The 19045-nt window shown below is 42.6% G+C and overlaps 2 protein-coding genes across 3 annotated transcripts; both read left to right on the top strand.

Moving 5' to 3' along the window:
- Nucleotides 1–95: 95 nt before the first annotated feature.
- On the top strand, nucleotides 96–11720 carry atad5a (ATPase family AAA domain containing 5a). Of its 2 annotated transcripts, none has more exons than XM_085156866.1 (22): nucleotides 96–472; nucleotides 1629–1692; nucleotides 1792–3614; nucleotides 3783–3858; nucleotides 3964–4113; nucleotides 4625–4757; nucleotides 4849–5109; nucleotides 5188–5336; nucleotides 5535–5685; nucleotides 5876–6181; nucleotides 6419–6515; nucleotides 6633–6715; nucleotides 6804–6940; nucleotides 7025–7202; nucleotides 7305–7457; nucleotides 7551–7772; nucleotides 7856–7920; nucleotides 8024–8213; nucleotides 8328–8461; nucleotides 9783–10603; nucleotides 10703–10861; nucleotides 11085–11720. In XM_085156866.1, exons 2-22 carry the CDS (start codon nucleotides 1642–1644, stop codon nucleotides 11161–11163), a joined length of 5418 nt encoding a protein of 1805 aa, XP_085012992.1. In that variant the 5' UTR covers nucleotides 96–472; nucleotides 1629–1641; the 3' UTR covers nucleotides 11164–11720. The 2 variants fall into 2 exon arrangements, with proteins under 2 accessions (XP_085012992.1, XP_085012991.1); XM_085156865.1 differs by having other exon boundaries at nucleotides 5873–6181.
- Nucleotides 11721–12178: 458 nt separating this feature from the next.
- adap2 (ArfGAP with dual PH domains 2) lies at nucleotides 12179–19000 on the top strand. The gene is made up of 11 exons (XM_085156881.1): nucleotides 12179–12508; nucleotides 12977–13101; nucleotides 13208–13299; nucleotides 13541–13629; nucleotides 13866–13978; nucleotides 15125–15274; nucleotides 15702–15785; nucleotides 15884–15946; nucleotides 16253–16330; nucleotides 16421–16649; nucleotides 18599–19000. Exons 1-11 carry the CDS (start codon nucleotides 12421–12423, stop codon nucleotides 18625–18627), a joined length of 1140 nt encoding a protein of 379 aa, XP_085013007.1. The 5' UTR covers nucleotides 12179–12420; the 3' UTR covers nucleotides 18628–19000.
- Nucleotides 19001–19045: the final 45 nt, after the last annotated feature.

The raw sequence follows: 19045 nt of genomic DNA, 5'->3' as shown, positions 1-19045 counted from the left end.
TTAAAGGCGACGCCACACGCCATCTTTGTTATGGGCGGACTAGGACAGCTGATGACGGAGGCGTTTTCTTCCCTGTGATTGGTGGACTGACGCCATGCCAAAGGTCGTGTATATTTCGCGCTCTTGATTCACAACCGAACTGGCGCGCTATTGAAACAGCTGCAGTATGTGAAGAAATACGAACCTTTGGTTCGGTTTCGGAGTAGTTCGGAAAATATCCGTGTAACATTTTAGCACTTTGCCTTCTTATATACTTGTCTGACACGCCGGCAAATATTTGGAGCACTTCTGGGATCTGTGGGAAGCTTTTAGACTAGCATCTAGCGAAGACAGCTAGCTTGTTGTTTTACAGTAACATATTTCTTTTGGCAACAAACAGACTCACACGATGATTTTATGTTTAGTTGTTTGTTCACTCAGTCGTAGACGTGAATGACAAACCTTTGCAGCAAGTTCCGGTTCGGCTTCATCGGTGAGTGTTTCCTTTGTTTACGTGGTTTCTCTCTCTTGTGTCGCACAAAACTGGAAGTTCCTGGGCGCCATGTCAGGAATAATCATTTTACAGCTTAGTTGTTGTTTGCAAACACCATAAGTAACACACACGTGAGCCTACTGTTTATTAGCTTTTTCATACTGACAGTGTTTTAGCAAAACTTCTACTTGGCTGTCGTGACATTAACAAAAATCGCTGACAGACCACCGCTTTAAAGAAAAGGAAAGGCTTTGTGTTATCACTTGTAAATACACTTAGTGTTAAAGTAATTATTAATATTTCTGAATGTAAATACCACATGCTTTTATCACAATGTCAAAACATAATAAACACTCGTAATCCGCGCAACAAAATAAAAGGAAAACGGCTAAATCATCCAGGACATACCTGAATGCAGATGCATCATATAAAGTACAACTAACCTGCACATAGCTTTATTTTAATTGTTGATTTTCATTCCCCCCCCCCCCCCCCCCCCCTTTCCCCAGTGTTATTTTTCCGGGTCCTTTTTTTCTTGCCACCAGACTCGCTGCCTGGTGATTGTAGTGAATTTTTCACATTAAGCGACTGATTGCAACTTGTGGTGACTAAAGATTGCCCACTCACGACCAATTTTGATTGCACAGGTTGCCTAGTAGGAGGCAACTTTTTTGCAGTCAGTCTGACTTTGACTGACTGCCATTACTCGTTTAAGGTTTGCAAATAGTCTAATTTATCTAATTTATAAACACTGACTTATTGTTGGTTATTGTAAATATTGGATATTTACAAAGTTTAACTTTGAGGACATCATTTGCAGTTAACAAAAGGTTCAAAGATCTCAATATATGTCAATGAAATACTCGGCAAAAATAAAAAAGATTGTGATAATATCATATTTTGGAGTGTCTGGTGAGTCCCACCTGTAGCTTTTAGTTATTATTTTCTCTAAAAATGGTAAAGTCACAGAGGAGGAGAGACGGCTCCTTGGCAGGAATCAGTATGAGGGAAAATTAGAAAATGTCAGGTGACAGGATGGCTGGGTCTCTGGGAAAAGGAAAGCAGTTCACCTTTCACCTGAATCTCTGATGTGTCTTTGCTGATCTGTTCTTCTGCAGAGTTGTGTGTAACAGTGTTTTATTTATTTCTGCTTTAGGTCTCGTCAGATAATGGCTGGTGTTGTGGCTATGCCTTCTGTCATTGAGGACTTTGACAGCCAGGTGTGTTATGACACTGATTTGAGCAGCGCATCAAATGCACCAACTATTTTTAACTGCCTCGCATTTTTATCTTTGATTAAATTTGTCTTTCTTTTGCAGCCTTGCAAGAAATCTCGCAAAGATGGTGGCAGTCCTGTTGTCAAAACAATCACCAACTATTTCTCTCCTGTGCCTAAGCCTGTGGAGAAACCCTTCTCTCCTCCACGTTCCAACAACATCATGAACTACTTTCGCAAGATGACTCCATCCTTTAAAGTGAAAACCAGCTCACCAGAGCAAACTAAAGAAGCAGGGAGGCCTCATTTTGCAGAAAAACACACCAATGCGGAGACTGTGAAACAGCTCTCTCAGAAACGGGGTCGAAAAACCAGCAAAGCTGCAAGGAAACTTGTGGGGGCTGAAGGTGTCAGTTCCACCGAGGAGTCAAGTTGCGTGACTGTACAAGAATCGCATGAAAGCAAAGACCAGGCTGTAGATGCAGTTAAAAGTTTTGGAGTCCTTGGCAGCGATACAGCAGCTCTACTGGCCCAGCTTAGTGCTGAGAGCTGCATTCCTGCAGAAACATCAGAGAGGAATGCCACTAAGATTATCACGGATGAGCAAGCTGAGAAAGATGATGATCAGGAAGATGGTTCTAAATGTGTTGAACTTAAAACAGCACTAAACACTATTGAGTTGTCTCCGATTGTACCTTTAAAGTATGAAGCAAAACAGGTTAAAACCACACCACAAAATACCAGGAAGAGGCAGCAACAAGAGGCACAGCAGTCAGAGCCAGAGGAGAAAGAAGCAGAAACTGAGAACTCTCTCCGTGATGTAAGCACGGACGTCAATGTTGATGAGTCTTCTCAGTTGAACAGCAGCACAGTAAGAATCTCCTTTGAGGATTTTGTGCGGAGTCAGAGTCAGGATGAGGCTGAAGAGGACAGAGAAGATGAAGAAGTAAAAGATGATGACCGTAAAATAAAAACTGAGACAAAGGAAACAAACTTGGGTGAGCTGGATATTTCTAAATCTGAAGAAAACATGGTTCCTAAGGAGTCGCCATCATTTCAGGTTTCACCCCGAACTGTCACCATCCAGGCTCAAGTGCATGTCTCACCAAAACAAGAACCAAGCAAAGCAGTGGGAAAGTTGGCTTCCATCTTCAACCGGAAAAAAGGCGGGCGTAGTCCTGCAGAGAGATTCTCACCTTCTCTCGCAGAGGCTGGACACCAGCTTCCTTCTCTGACTACCAAACGGAAATCCAACGTGGTTCTCCAGGAGGAGGATCTAGAGCTGGCAGTGCTCGAGAGCGAATCCACTCCTAAGTGCAGTGAAGTCGAGAGGAAGCAGTTCATGGCCGCTTTTAAGAAGCCCACTGCAGACGGCTCCAAATCCAAGCCTGTCAAGAGCCAAAGCAAGCAGAAGCAACCAGGAGAGCAAAGTTTGGATGCTGCTGATAAAGCTGCTGAAGCTGAAACTGAAAATCTGCTGACTGTTCAGCAAACATCTCAACCCTCTCAAGGAAAGAAAGCCACTAAGAAGAAAACAGCTAAAAAGGGGGGAAAGAAAGCTAAAGAAGGAGAGGAGACTGTGAGTGCTTCTCCTGCTGCTGCTGAGGAAGAAACGCCAAACATGACTGTTGAGGTTGAGGAGAAAAGGCCAGAGTCTCCCATCACCACATCTCCGTCCATGCCAGCTCTGAGAAGATCCAGACGGGAGGCCGTAGTGCAGAAAACACCTGAAACCACCCCAACAAGTCCTCTCAGAAAAACCAGGAGACAAACTCAAACAGAGTCAAAGGACACTGATGTTCCTGCTTTACTTCATCCTGAGGACGGCCCTATAAAGATGTCTACCCCAAAGACCCGCAAGTCCAAATATGGCATCTTTCAATCGGAGCTGATGTGCCTACCTGACGATAAAGAGAGTCCAATCAGGTGATGCATGCTTTTTCTTTAATCTGCCTCCTGATCTTATCCATTTTTAACATAAAAATAAAAATGTCTAATTCTCCAAAAGTTGATTCTGTTCATCTGGACGTAGCGTTTTCTGGGAGGAAAAAATGTGTAATTTTTTTTCTTTCTTCTTCTTCTTTTTTTGTTTAGGATGAAATTTACGCGATCCAGTAAAAATGTTTCCACATCTAAGGCTGAAGGCATAAATGCGTCTTTGCCTACTAAAGTAAGCATGGCATTTTTTATTTTGTGAACTTGGGGAAAAAATACTAAACCATCATAATTGTGGTGTGAAGATAATTAAAGACTTGTTCTAATTCATCCTATTCAGACATCGAGTGAGTCTAAGAAGAGAGAACAGGCCAAGAGGTTGGTGCAAAAAGCCAAAGTGATACAGCAGAATAAAAAAACTTTAGAGGAGAAGAGCTCTCTGAGGCGCTCATCGCGAACTTCCATCAAGAGGAGCTACTGTGAAGATGAGGTAGAGCCAGTGGCAAGCGAGGAAGATGAAGTGTGTGTTAAGATGAGGCTATGAGTGAGTGGTGTTGTGTGACTGTGTAAACAAGAACTAAGGCAGACTGGTCTCAGATTACTGAGACTACAAAATCGAACGTAACTAATACACACATGTGTTAATACACACTAAACTACACATTTATTTCTCAGTCATGTTGTGGATGTTTACTCAGTTTATCCTTAAGGGTCTTTATAAGACATTACTCGGAGAACATTTGACTGTGGTAGAGGTTTCAGAGGGGCGGTTATTTCAAACCTATGCCATAACTTTCCACCTGAAACATAAACCCTCAGTCATTAGTCACCACTGACCCAGATGTTTTTCAAATTGATAAAAATCTGAACAGCTATCAGTCTTAATGCATCAGGCCTAAATATTACCTCGCTGTCGCCCTCATGAGTCTTTCTGGAGTAAAACTTAAAATGCAACACCATAAAAAAGGCTCTCTGTGTTTTTGTTTGTTTGTGTTTGTCAGGATTCTGTCATCTGCGTTGATGACCAGACTGCCTCTCCTCTCAAAGAACCTGAAAAGATGAAAACCCAGAAGCCTTTGCGCAGTCTGAATGATGTTTTGGGCAAAGCCGCCCCACCTGGCAAAGCCTCTTCAGGTAGTTTTTATAGTTTCCTCTTAACTAAAACTGTAATTTATAGATTTATTTTATGATATCTTCTAACAGATATGTGTTTTCTTTGTTTAAGTCTCCAGAGTAGGCTCACACAGCCAAGACAAGACTGCTCGCAAGGTGTCAGCCGTGATCTCCATCTTTGATGACAGCAGCCGCGAGGGCTCGGAGAACTCGCAGGATGATGAGCAGTTCAGGGCGCGCAGAGAGTTCCTGAAGAGCGGTTTGCCCGAGTCCTTTAAAAAACAGATAGCCAAGACTGCTGCCACGAAGGAGGCGTACTCTGCCTCCTGTTCCTCCTTTCAGCTAGTGACACACACCAGGCAACCACCAAACGGTAAGCATATTCATATTCAGTAATCAAATATCACACTGAAGTTTTAAGGCAAAGCCTAATTTCTGTGCATACCGACAGATTGCTCTCTCTGGAGTCTGCCATGGCCCGAGTCCTCATTGCTGTGTCAGCTAAAAGAGCTTCGGAGGCAAACATCCAAACCTCTGCCAGCAGTCAGTGGCTCGCTTTGTGTGAAGACTGCACCAGCCTGTCGGAGCTTTTGTAAAAGGGTACGCTGTTTTAATAACCTGATCCTCAACACCCATCACTTAATATCCAGCTTTAATCCCTCCCATCTAAAGGCACATGTATAATAACAATGTTATATTTAAAAAATAAAGGATGTTTATATAAAAATGCAAGCTTAAAACCCCCTTTTGGCTGTATTGTACTGGGATAAATAAAGAGTGTACTTGTTTTGGTTCCAGGGTTCAGGCTGGAGACCTGAGATCTCTGAAAGTGTTCGTCAGCTTCTAGTTGAGGAGTTCAGCACCAGCAACCCTCAGTTCCCTGCACAGATGTTTATCGCTCGCTTCCTGAAGAAACGCGCTGACCATCAGAAGCAATTTACACACTCAGGTCAGTGTCTATAAGCAGATAAGTGCAAGGACACGTGTTAAACTGCAGTGGCTGTGTCTTTTAGGGTAAAAAGACAGTCTGCTTAGTCCTTTTGACTGTATTTAATGTTCGCCTTGTTTGAGTGAAAATGGGACAAATGTGCTTGTCCTGAATTATCCTGACCAAATACTGAATTTTACTTTCTCAGAAGAAGAGGCTGCGACCAGAGATGCAGCTGAACCAGCGGGAGGGAAGAGGAAAAGAACGAGTGAAGGAGAAAATACGGCAAAGGTGGCTAAAAAGCGTCGATCCAACCATTCAGAGGAGAACGTCTCCACAGCAGAGCCAACGAAGTGTGGAGGCCGTACAAGACGATCTCAGAGATCCAGGCGAGGAGAGGAGGAAGAGGCGACAGAGAAAACCAAGCCTCCGCTCCATCCTGCTCCCATCCCACCTGACGATGACAGCGTGTGCATAGTAGAGGACTTGCTTTCAGGAGAGCACACTGGGAAAAAAGGTTTAGTAGCTTTTCTGTATGTGTTTGAATCACTGCTGTTACCTTAAAGGAGTCTGTAGTTCTTCTCAGTATATATCAGTATTTATCCGCTTTTGAGATGAAGTTTGTTTTACAGCCTGTTCTATGCTGCCCCCAACTGGCCAACAAAAGAAAAACAGTAATTGCAAATATAAATCCTCAGATTAAAATCTGAAACTCAGTCTGGTGTATTTTTTTTTTGTTTGTTTTTTCCTACAGATGTGGTGAAGGAGGACGTGCTCTGGACTGACAAATATCTACCACAACACTCCAGTGACATCATAGGCAACACCGCCTCAGTGAGGAGGCTGCACAGGTGAGGAAATGCAGATGTAGATGACTCGTTTTTATAATGCTGTGCCTCTCATTTAAAAAAACAAATCTGCACTGTATGGAGATCAAATACTGACTCTATATATTCTTTTTCGGCTAGCTGGCTGAAAGAATGGAAACTCCGTGCTGACAGAGAAGAAAGAAAAAAGCAGAAGGAGAAGAAAAAAGAGGACGGTAGCTATGGTGAGAGATAAGAACAACAATAAAAATCTTAACTACTACTTTTAGCTGCATGTTTGTTATAACTCTATGGATTTTTTTAAATCCCCAGACTCAGACTGGGACGGTGTAGATGACGACTTCCAGGATGGAGAGGACATGTTGTGTAACACAGTGCTGATCACAGGACCCACCGGAGTAGGAAAGACTGCTGCAGTGTATGCTTGTGCCCAGGAGCTGGGCTTCAAGGTACAGATGTGTCACGTGACTCTGATGCGATGCGTTTGCTCGATGGATACCTGGATAACTTAAGTTCCTAAATTGTCTCTTCAGGTGTTTGAGGTGAATGCTTCATCGCAGCGAAGTGGTCGTCTTATTCTGTCCCAGCTGAAAGAAGCCACTCAGTCACATCAGGTGGATAGTCAGGGGGTCAATGCCCACAAACCCACATACTTCAACAGCTATGGCACGAGCAGCAGCACCGGCTCTCTCAGGCCTGGATCTTCTCCAAGTATGTGAAAATATCACTCTCTCTTTTTTAAATTTTACATTCTGCACAATCTGCATGAGAATATTACAAGATGACTCTCTGATCGTCTTCCATGTCTTTCAGGAAAGCTGAACTCCCCTCGCAGGGTGGTTTCCTCCCCCAGGAAACCGCAGTCGCCCAGAGGTGTTAAAAAAGGAAGCCTGACTCCAGTTTCTTTAGCTAAATTCTTTAAAACAGCGGCGTCCAGCACCAAGGAGCCACTAAACACTACAAAAGGTAAGCAGACGGGTAAATTTTAATCTTCTTTGATGATAAAACCTGCATGAAGGGTTTTAATTGGGGACTTGATTCTTTCATTTCTTCTTCCAGCTGCTTCCAAGAAAGTTGGGAAAGCCAATGAGGCTGTCCTTCCTGTGAAATCACCACCAGCTTCCAAAGAGAAGGGCAGCGAAGAACAGAGCAAGAAGACGCCAACGTCGCTCATCCTGTTTGAAGAAGTGGATGTTATATTTGACGAGGACTCTGGATTTCTAGCTGCCATCAAGACGTTCATGACGACGACTAAGAGGCCAGTCGTCCTCACGACCAGCGGTTAGTCTTTCAGTGTGGCCTGTGCTAATGGTGTGTTTATCTACTGTTTGCATATTGAGTTTAAATGATGTTTGTTTTTGTAGATCCGGCTTTCAGCAGCATGTTTGATGGAACCTTTGAGGAGATACATTTCAAGGCCCCATCTCTGGTGAGTGGAAGGTTGTTCGACCTGATTGTGTCGGCTCTGATGGAGTCATTCAGCCCAGCATTCATGTCTGGTTTTTTGTTTGTTTGGTTTTTTCCTGCTACAGTTGAACGTGAGCAGTTACCTGCAGCTGCTGTGTTTGGCTGAGGACATGAGGACGGACCCCGCGGACATCCGGTCTCTGCTCAGACTCAACAGCTGCGACATCAGGCAGAGTTTGCTGCAGCTGCAGTTCTGGACTCGCAGTGCAGGCGGCCGCCATGGGGCAAGGCCTTTAGTGCCGACGGGCAAAAATGGTAAGAAGATGATCAGGGACAGTTTGAGCTTTAATACCTTCTGTTTTTGCATAATAAAATAATTTCCTGTAGCTGTGACTCGCTCTAAAAGTGTTTTCTCCCTCATTTTATTAGAAACTGAAGTAAAGCCAGAACCTGAAGAGGCAGCAGTCAAATCCACCCTGCCTCCCTGTGACACTGGCTGCACTGAGAGCAAGCTAGGCCTGCTCAATAATGGACAAGAGAGAGACGTTTTGGAGCTGCTCAAGGTAAATTATTTATTTACCATGCAGAGTGCATAACAGGCAGTCACGTCTATTGATGGATCGTGGCTCTGGTACTCAGGCAACAATTCCTGTCACTCGAGGGGCACCGAAAGTTTACTCACCTTCAGGCTGCTCATTCTTTCAAGTTAATTTTAGATGTATGGAAATACACTATCAAATAAAAGCACATTAACTGTGCACATTAGTTTGTAACTAAAGTGTGAAGCAGAACAGAAATGTCAGACTTTTAATTGCATTACACGCATTTTGTAGCTTTTCCTGCTGATAAAGAGCTCCCTGTGGCCATTCATCCTGCATTAAAGTAATGAGATAATAGATTTCTATAAGTTTACACATTTACTTCTTAAAATGTAAGCCCAAAGAGTCGCAGTGACAGATTTCTTTCTGTTGAAATGCAGATTACTCAGGGATTAAATGTGTAGTTAAATCTCTGTACACTGACAGAAAGGGCAGTTTTAAACTTTGATCTTACTCAAATGAGTTTGACACCCCTGATCTGTAGTGTGGACTTAGTCAATATTATTAAAATCTCATACAGGTAATTTGGCTGCAGTGACAAACAGAAACATGAATTAGTAGTAGGTTGGACATCGTTCTGTGATCTAACATTAAATTACACCAAAGGAATCTCTGATTCCAGTAGGGAAAAATGTTTTTGTGAAATCAAGGAGTGGACGATATAGGAAGAAACGCAGACTGTCGTATCGATGCTTGCAGGACGCTGCAGTTAAAAGTGTCAGTAAATAAAAATCCTTCATCCTTCTTTTCCAATAAGCTGCTCTCAGTGATGACACACTTCCTAAGTAACATAACCTTAAAACTCTTCAGGAGATGCACAATATTTTCACGTAATAAAACAGAAAAATATATTTCTACCTCACATGTTGTGCCTTGTAACCAGCTACCACACAACCACATCAATAATTTCCATCCCCTGTTTGCTCCTCCTCTCATATGGAGTGCCGAAAGTGAGAGCACCTTGCAACGGTTGAAGTCCTTTGTTTACATTTGGGTCACATATCAGCAGCTCCTCATATCACCTCGCCTCGTATCGCCTCCACGATTGATGATTTCCTGAGCGAAATCATCAATCGTGACAATAAGGAGAATGATGTGCTGTGTTTAAAGGGGTGAAAATTTTATTTTGAAGAGTAGTATTGGACGCTTATATGGCCCCACACTTTGAATAATGTCTGGCTTTAACAGGAGGAAAAATTTATAGTCCTGCAGGACTCGCACAGCACTTTGAGCTGAGCTGGAGTTAAGCGTGTCCAGTATGACTGAGTGTGTGTTGTTTCTGCAGAGCCACAGTCTGGTGGAGGAGCCGGGTTGTTGGGAGCTGCTGACGGACTGCAAACGACGTGGAGTCGACTTGCTCTACTCGAACATGGAGATCCTTTTACCTCTGCCGCTCACACATCTGACTACCTCTACCCGCAACCCAGAGCAGTGCGCTTCTGTATCGCAAGACCAGCCTTCTGCCAGTCCGAAAGAGCAACCGTCATCCACGCTGCTATCGACAGAGTCAGCTGATTGCTCAGACAGCAACAGTCCAGTCAAAATGTCTAACAGGATGAGGAAGAACAAGAGGAGACTACCTGACCAAGCTGGAGCTGACTCAGACTCAGACTCAGAAGATAGATTTCTTTCTCTCTGTAAGCCTCTGAACGCTCCTCAGGCCAAAGAGAAAGTCAAAGCTTCAGAAAGGGCTAAAAGGAAGCCGCTGACTCCTGAGGAGCGCTTAAAAAGCCTCCCAGTGTCACAGTGTCTGGAATCAATATCAGACTTCTTAGACAGCATGTCCTACATGGACTCGTTGCTCGACAGGGCTGACAGTCACAGAGGTCTGTCATCTGTAAGTGTGGTCATAAAAGATGGGATGACAGACGAGTCAAGTGTGGAGACCGAAAGAGGGAGCTTGATGACAGCAACTGGCCTGGAGATCCAGGCGGCGGTCGAGGCTCTGAGCTTCCGCAAGTTCCGGGTATCGGCAGAGGAGGCTTTGGAGAGAACACGACAGCTGGAAGGGGAGCTGGCCAAAGAGGCTGCAGCAGAGCTCAGCCTCCCCGTGGCTGCTCATCGGGAATGTTTCAGCTTCACACAAGACGGGCCCTCAGAGCCACAGTGAGTTTGGACCCTGAGAAAATGCCACGTTGCCCAACAAACATGTAAAAGTAGTTTCAATGGTTTTAGCTGACGTTGATGTCCGGTGTTGCTTTCCAGGTTGGTTGAGCGGAGGAGAGAAATGATGGAGAGTCTGATGCTGAAAGGAGTGCTTGGTACTCTTGGCAACAGTCCACCAGCTGCTCTGGACTATTTACCAATCATGCGCTGCATCTGCAGATCCGAGAAGCTTAAGGAGCAAGGCAAAGTTAAGCGAAGGTGAGGACAGAATTGCTGCTCCTTCAGCCGGTCAGCGGTGGCGGGTTTGGATTTAAACCGTTGGCAGGATGTGGTAAAGATGACCGTGGTGATAGTGAGGTTTCATTTTGTCACATTTGAATATGAGGCTACAAATAAATAAAATAAAATGTGGTGCATTAATGCAAGTCATTTATATGAGTCCACAGATAATGCTGAGCTATTTATTTTCCGCCTCCTCCAGGTTTCTGCACTACCTCGACGCGATCCACTTGGGTCTCGAAAAAAGGACTCTACAGCTGCTCGCTGAAGATTTCCCCTAAAACAACAAAGACGACCAGACTGGACTCCACAGTCACACACAGGCCTTCAATAAGTACTCTCTGGCTCTCAGAAGGACTGGTGTACAGATATAAATAAGTGTGTGTCATCCTCTGAGATGGTGACAGAGCACACGGTCAGAGGCGCATGAGCACAGAGGACCGCTTCCACATTGGTACCAACATAGAGGCGACTGAACAGTAAAGATTTAATCTGAGCTAAAGGACGGACAACTAACTAACCTCACTTGTGTCATCTTTTGGTGCTCTAAAAACTAAAAATTTTACAATTTTGTCATCTTTATATTTTTGTACAGTAGTGCTCTATAGGGATGCATATCGGTGGTTTTTATTTTGCAAAGTGCTGTTTTTATGAAGTAGAATTTTTTTTTCTTCTTACTAAGCCCCTGGGGTCCCTCGTGTGTGGGTGTGTGCAAAATATGATTTGTAAGTTACTGAATCGAAGTGCACATGCATGTCTGGCAGCTTCAGATGTCCACAGCCAGCACATCTTTCTGCACAATAACTTACAATTAAAGGAATTAAACAAAAAACAAAAACCGACTTCACGCACTCCATGCTGTACACCACCTGTAAGAGATTAACATGTAAAATAAATCTTGCTTCTGTATTTGTGTAAATTGTCACTGATTTATTTCTTTTATTATTATTTTGGTTCATACAGTTAATAAAGACGTGCAGCTCTTGATCCAAAGCTTACTGTGACATCATCAGTCATTTTGCTGTCTTTAATGCTTTAAATATGGACACTTTCTTCACCACAGTGGGGATTTCCTTACACAGCAATAAACGTTTAGCATCCAAACAAGCCTAAAGGTGTCATAAATCTGCTAAGTTTAGCACCAGACTTCCGTGTAAATTAGCAGCGCGCTGATGTGCTCGCATCTGCGCGGCGGGCAGACCGGTTTGTGGTTAGTTTCCTCTTTACCTTCATCACAGAGAGCAGCAGGAGTGCTCTGTGCACAAAGGTGCATTGTTTATTTAAAAAAAAAAAAAAAAAAAAAAAAAAAAAAAATCAAAGGGAGCACCCTCTGTGACAAGCTCGCAGCTGGACGCGCTCCAGGGGGAGGCGGTCCGCTTCGCGTTGAGACATCCAAAACTCTTCTGTCGCAAGTTCCACTTTTTCTTTCTTTTTAATTTTTTTCTTAGTCGCCTTTTGTTGTTTGTCGAACCATGTGACCGCCACGCTCAAGTTCAACCGCGGGATCCATCAGTGTATGAGCCTGACTGTGCAGAGAAATGGCAAACCGTGAGCGGAACAAAAAGATTTTACTGGAACTGGTGAAACAGTCAGACAACAGCCGGTGCGCTGACTGCGGCGAGCCCGGTAAGCAAATATATAAACGTTGGTACGTTTGTTATCGAAATAAAGTGAGGCGCGGATCCGAATTTGATATGCGGGTACTACTCAGAGGCCTCGAGATATTCAGATTTTGATTTATCTTCATGCAGTTTAACCGGTTTGTTAATGTTATTTGTGAGGCTTGAAAAGACTGCTGCTCTGCATGAACGCGTGCACCCTGAAGCATGTCCATCACGACTAAAGCTTGGTGATGGGCTGACATTGAGGGGCTAAAAAGGGTTTCCTGTTTTTGAACTTGAAAACTTAATACTTAAAAACTCAAAAAGTTACTTTCCCGGGCATAGATGAAGCCTAATTGTGAACTAAACATTTACAGATTTCAGTGGAAATCTTAAATGATTGATTAGATTTTGTATATGTTCTTAACCTCCTAATAGAGTGGCAGGAAGAAGTATTTATCTGACTCATGTCTCTTCTTCTCACCTCTCCCAGAACCAGACTGGGCCTCCTACAAGTTGGGAATTTTTGTGTGTCTGAACTGCTCCGGGATCCACCGCAGCCTGTCCAGCCATGTCAAATCTATCAGGCTGGACTTCTGGGAGGACAAACTAGTAGAGGTGATCACTGTTTTATCAGTCACCCACCTCTATTTTTGCTGTATCAGACTGTGTCTGTGTGTAATCCTAATGTGTGTGTGTGTGTTTTTATTCTGGGGGACGGAAGTTCATGAAATCCAATGGCAATGCCAGGGCCCAGGCTCAATATGAGAAAGCTGTCCCACCGTACTACTATCGACCCCAGCGGGAAGACTGCAAGTAGGTCTTTTCCAGGATGATGATATTTACCAACCTCTGTCGCCATGGCAGAATCATTTATGTGTAATACCAGACTGCTGACAAGGCAGAGCCACAAAGTAGAGAAGTGAGAGCTTCTGGCTGTAGAAGTGAAATATAGATGAATTTCTGCTGCTAAATCAAGCTTCAATGATCCAGGTTTTTATAAGAGCACTTTGCTATTGAACTGTGAATACTTTTATATTTTCACTGTGATCCACAGTATCCTCAGGGAGCAGTGGATCCGTGCTAAATACGAGAGGAAGGAGTTCACAGGAGACACCAAGTATCCACCGCTGCCATACACCACAGGTGACTTTTTTAACGATTTACTTATGGACTCTTTGGGGCTTACATTCTTGTCAGTATAGGGGTAAAGGAAAACCTGTTCTTTGCATGCAGAACTGTGCCAGAAAAACCCGTTCTTTGCACAATGAACCATCCAGGAAGTGAAATCTAGCCACGGTCTCTTTGAGCAACCAGAAGGTTTTCATTTTAAGTGAAACCTTTTTTCTTATTCCCCTGTGACTCTCTTGGATTCATACTAGGGTTCTATGAAGGAATACTGTTGAAGAAAGGCAAAGACAACACACAGTTTCTGAAGAGAAAGTTTGTGCTGTCGGAGAGAGAATTCACCCTGAGCTACTACAACAAAGAAGATGTGAGTTCCCTACAGCTTTGACACAGTTACACCACCCGCTAGAACATGAATCACCAAGAGCGATGACCCTTAAATACTGCAAGATGTGTAGTTATTATGGCGTAATCATTGCTTATGTTGAAGAAATTTTATCTTGTATCTAAGCTCTTTGTTTATCTTTTGCACACACAGCTTCAAATGTTTCTTCAAAGATCTATTGTAAGCAGAAAAGCCACTTTAGAATCAGTCAATCAGTTTCCTATAGCTTCACATACACCAGCAACTATAAAGGCAGACGTTCACCATTTATCGGAGGAAATTCAGCTAATTTGGTTTTAGTTTTACCGCTAAAGGTCAAACAAGGAGATTTTTGGTACTCGTCCACAGATGCTTATCTGATTATCAGGTTATTACCATAATCAGCCATCTGCTATGGCCAGCTAAGGTAAAAGGAGGGAAATGGGATAAAAGACACACTGTGGAAGCAATAGTCTTATCTTAGGATTTATTTGACTAATTTCACTTCGATATATGGTGGATGTTTCCATCTGAAATTCATAAACTTGGATGATTTTTATTGCAGAAAATCAGGGTAATAACTGGCTCACAACAAGATAACAGCAGCAATAATAAAAAGTTGCACACATGAGGTGTCCCTTACACATTACGGGGCCTTATCTATATTATTTGCATCTGCACTGAATCCATGTGGAGCCTATGACATAAGCCTATTCAACTGGTCAACGCCACAAATAAACCTGAGCAGCTGTGATAATGGCGGTTAAGGTGTAGAGTTTCAGAAGAGTTTTAACGCAATTCGTTTCACTATAGGTCTCATAAACGTAAAAGAAAGTTAAAAAGAACTAAAGGGAAAGTGAGAAGATCACTAAAGTAATTTGGATTCATCCTCTGGGCATCATGAATGTTTGTGCTCCAACTGATGCTGAGCAGTTTCGATCTAAGTGACATTGATCCAGTTTTCCCAGCAACAACAGCTGTATAAACTGGATGCCTTCCTGTTATGCCTCCCTCTGGGCTTCAACCAGGGATCCTTCACTTTTTATGCGCCTGTGGTGATCACCACTTGCAGCCAGCATGGCTCAGACAAGTGTAAAAACAGCAGCACAAAGCCTCCAAATCTGAACTGCCCTTGTGTATTTGTTACAGGAGTCTAAAGGCCCCAAAGCTGTAATATCCATCAAGGACCTGAACGCCACCTTTCAGCCAGAGAAGATCAATCATCCTAACGGACTGCAGATCACCTACCAAGACGGGGATCACACCAGGAACCTCTACGTTTATCACGAGCGTTCTGAAGTCAGTCGACATGATCGTCTATAGCATAGGTGTCAAACTCTGGCCCGTGGGCCAAATTTGGCCCGCAGCTTAATTACATTTGGCCCGCAAAGCCATACCAAATTACTATTAGAGCTGGCCTACTGGTATTATACAGCTAATATATATATTGTTTAGTATTAAGCTTTGCTTGTTCCATATTCAGTTTTTCAGCAAAACTTGTTTGAGTCCATAAGAAAAGATTCATTCTTATATCTGGAGGAATAAATATATTTCAATAAATATTAACGTTAGCCCGCGACTTTGTTCCAGTTTTGAATTTTGGCCCACTGTGTATTTGAGTTTGACACCCCTGGTCTATAGCATCAATATTAACACCTGGTAGGTCTCATATGTTATTTTGTGGTTCTAATAGAAGCTCAAAGTTTTTGTTTTTGCTTTACTTCAGGAAATAGTCACATGGTACAACGCGATTCGAGCCGCTCGCTATGCGTACTTGAAGACGGCCTACCCGACAGGAAGCGATGAAGAAGTAAGTGTCAAACTATTTCATTTTAAGCCAGCTGTATGTCAGTTTTTAGCTTGTACATTTTAGTATTTGACATGTTTACTGTCTTGTGTCTTCATCAGCTGTTACCAATGATAACAAGAAACTACCTCAAAGAGGGTTACATGGAAAAGACGGGGCCTACGGTGAGCTCACTGAAGTCACTCGAGCGTCATTCGCACGCCCATATTATTTCTCTTCTACTTTGATTTTTACTCACACTCACCAGCAAAGTTGTTTGTGACTACATTATGTGTGATCAGTACATCTGAATGTGTCTCTGTTCCTCTTTTAGACTCTGACTCACATGTGCGTGCAGCTCGAATCTTTTTTATTTTTTAAGAATCAGTTTCTGCGATAGAAGGTTTTGAGGAAATGAAGTCGGATGAGCACATTTTTCAAATGCACATTTTATTTTTTAAATCAAATGTTTTCTTTTATTTTGTACGCAGCAAACAGAGTCATTCAAAAGGAGGTGGTTCATTTTAGACTCTCAAAACAGGAAGTTGCTCTACTTCAAAGGCTATCTGGTGAGGACACTACCTCTTTTTTCAATCTCGCTCTAACCCCACACTGTACACCTATGAAGTATGTGAGTCACGTGCTTTTTCTTGTTGTAGGATGCAGAGGAGCTAGGGGCCATTTTTATCGGCACAGAGTGCAAAGGTTACTCGGTTAAGGAGTGCGTCCCGCTGAACGCCCGGGGAAACAAGTGGAAGTGCGGATTGATGGTGGAAACGCCTGAGCGACAGTTTGTCTTCATGTGCGAGCAGGAGAGGGACCAGAGGGAGTGGCTGGAAGCGCTCAGGAAGGTTTTGTCCAGACCCATGTCACCCCAGGATTATACCAGTAAGCAAGACTTCAGTGTGCTTTAAATATGCTGGTGCCCAATTTTCCATATTATTTTTCTTTGTATTCAGAGGAAAACTTGAACTTGAACTTGAAAACTTGAACTCCATTAACTAACATGGCCACTATTTAATCCTCCACAGGCACAACCCATAACCATCACCCCATTTTACAGAAAGTGTTGGACACTGTGGAAATTATCAGTAAAAGCAGAATGACATATTTTGCACAAATTTTAAATCTTATCTCTTATCTATGATGTTGAAACTGGGAAAATGTGTTGGGTTTTGCTCATTTTGAATTTAATGGCAGAAACACATTTCAAAAAAGTTGGGCGAGGGGGATTAAATGACTGGAAAAGTTGTGTAATGCTGTAAAACAAACATCTGATGGAGAGTGATGACAGTAAATAGTTTAAAATACTGTTTATTGTCTATTTAATCCATTATTGACCAGTTAATCCATTATTGACCATTTAATCTATCGTTGGGATTGTTTCCAATCCCTATAAGGGGATTGGAACTAGTCAAACACTTGAAAGACTGCAACTGCAAAGAATTTGAGGAATTTTTCATTCACAGAACAAAATGTTATAAAAGACTCTGTATGAAGAGGACGAGGCTGAAAACCTATATTGCATGACCATTATCTTTAGGTCCAGTCATGATTCTGGTCGCGCTTTATGGTTTTCTCACTGCTGCATGCAAAAATGCAATTTTGCCTTTTTCCTTTTACTTTGTAAAGAAAAAAAAATTTATGCTTCAAAAACACTGCCACCTTCTCTGGACCTCAGTTTTTTAAGGCCTCACTCACCCAGGCCTAGAGACCGATTGGCCAACCAATGGTCACTAGGGAAAAATGTGTATCCCCTCCCTGATTGGCGAGTAGTTGCTAGATGACACACTCACAATGAAGGATCTGCACTAAAAATCTCTTCATGATTATTCTTGTTGCTAGCACATGGACTTGCAGGGATGAGATTTTGTTTGATAAGTGTTGCTAACTACTGACCGAGCTGCAGTGAAACTTAAAAAGTGCAACACAAAATGGAAATGGAGAACTTTCACTTTCAAAGTAAAATTCCATCTTTACTGCTGCAACCAGTTCCATTACAGTAGTGCAACCTTTACTCTGAAGGTGAAGGGTCTCCGTTCAAAAGCTTGCATCTCTGATGGTATGGAGGCACATCAGTGTCCATGGAATTGGTAGCTTGCGCATCTAGAAAGGCAGCATTAATGCTGAAAATACATACAGGTTTTAGAGCAGGGGTGGGGGAGCTCCAGGCCTAAATGGCCAGTGTCCTGCAGGCTTTAGATATCACCCTGGTCAACACACCTGACCACCCTTGAGGCCTGGACTTCCCCCACCCCTGTTTTAGAGCAACATGTGCTCCCATCCAGTATGCTAAACCCCATACTGCTCAGTTTAAAGATTCATTATCTATTGTGTTCTACTGTGAATAAAATATGTGTTTAAGTTGAAATTTCCAAATCATAAGAATCTGTTTTTATTTATATTTCACATAACACACTCCCATCTACTTTTTAAACTGGGGTTATATTTGGTTTCAATGAATGAACCTTGACATGTATTTACTTAAGATATAGTGTGCAGCAGCGGCAAGACACATGCTGTCTGTCTGTAGCTGTTTCTGTCTGTCTGAGAAGAGGCAGAGAGAAAAAAAAGCATCTTGTGTTATCACAGTTATATATTTTTGGGCTTGTTTAGCACATTCAGATATGGTGTTGGTACGTTTTTAGGTAATATTTTAAGCCCTTAGATGGCATGCTTATCCTCTAAATGTAGCTCGTTACAGTGCAAAAGCAAAGTGCCTCAAGCAATCTGGCCTCCCTGCTACAGCTTTAATATACATATGTAATTATTTATAGAAAGCTGTAGTAGCTGATCGTTAGTGTGTTAAGCTCTAATGATGTTCTTTCTCATTCCAGCCGAAGCCGTCATGAAGTATAAGCGATGATCGATGAAGCTGCAAGCGAGAGAACAGAGACCTGCTGTCGGCTGCACTGACTCTCAGTACTGACTGATTCATGCTGTACAGAGCATTAAAGGGCATCAGTACGCTCACTTCAACTGACACTGTTTCTAATGCTAAAATAAGGCCTCACATGTGTTTATCATTATACATAAAATGCATTCTGCTGTTAAACACCTGATCAGCATTGATATATCACTGGGTACACCCATGCTGTACATGAATGTATTTCTAAATTTTAATAAATTTATTTTGGATATTTAATGAGTGGATACATTTATATTTCAAAGTGAAGATGCTACATGACACTATGGCCACAAAATAAATGTCTTTTTTTTTGAATGGTGTCTTTTTTGCAAGGTTTTTATTTCCATGTGCAGACAAATTGCAAACACTTATTAGA

The sequence above is a fragment of the Neolamprologus multifasciatus genome, chromosome 4, assembly GCF_963576455.1.
Source record: "Neolamprologus multifasciatus chromosome 4, fNeoMul1.2, whole genome shotgun sequence".
In the NCBI taxonomy this organism is placed as follows: domain Eukaryota; kingdom Metazoa; phylum Chordata; class Actinopteri; order Cichliformes; family Cichlidae; genus Neolamprologus; species Neolamprologus multifasciatus.
The sequence above is the reverse complement of the archived record's forward strand: the minus strand, read 5'-3'. Positions and strand labels throughout refer to the sequence as shown.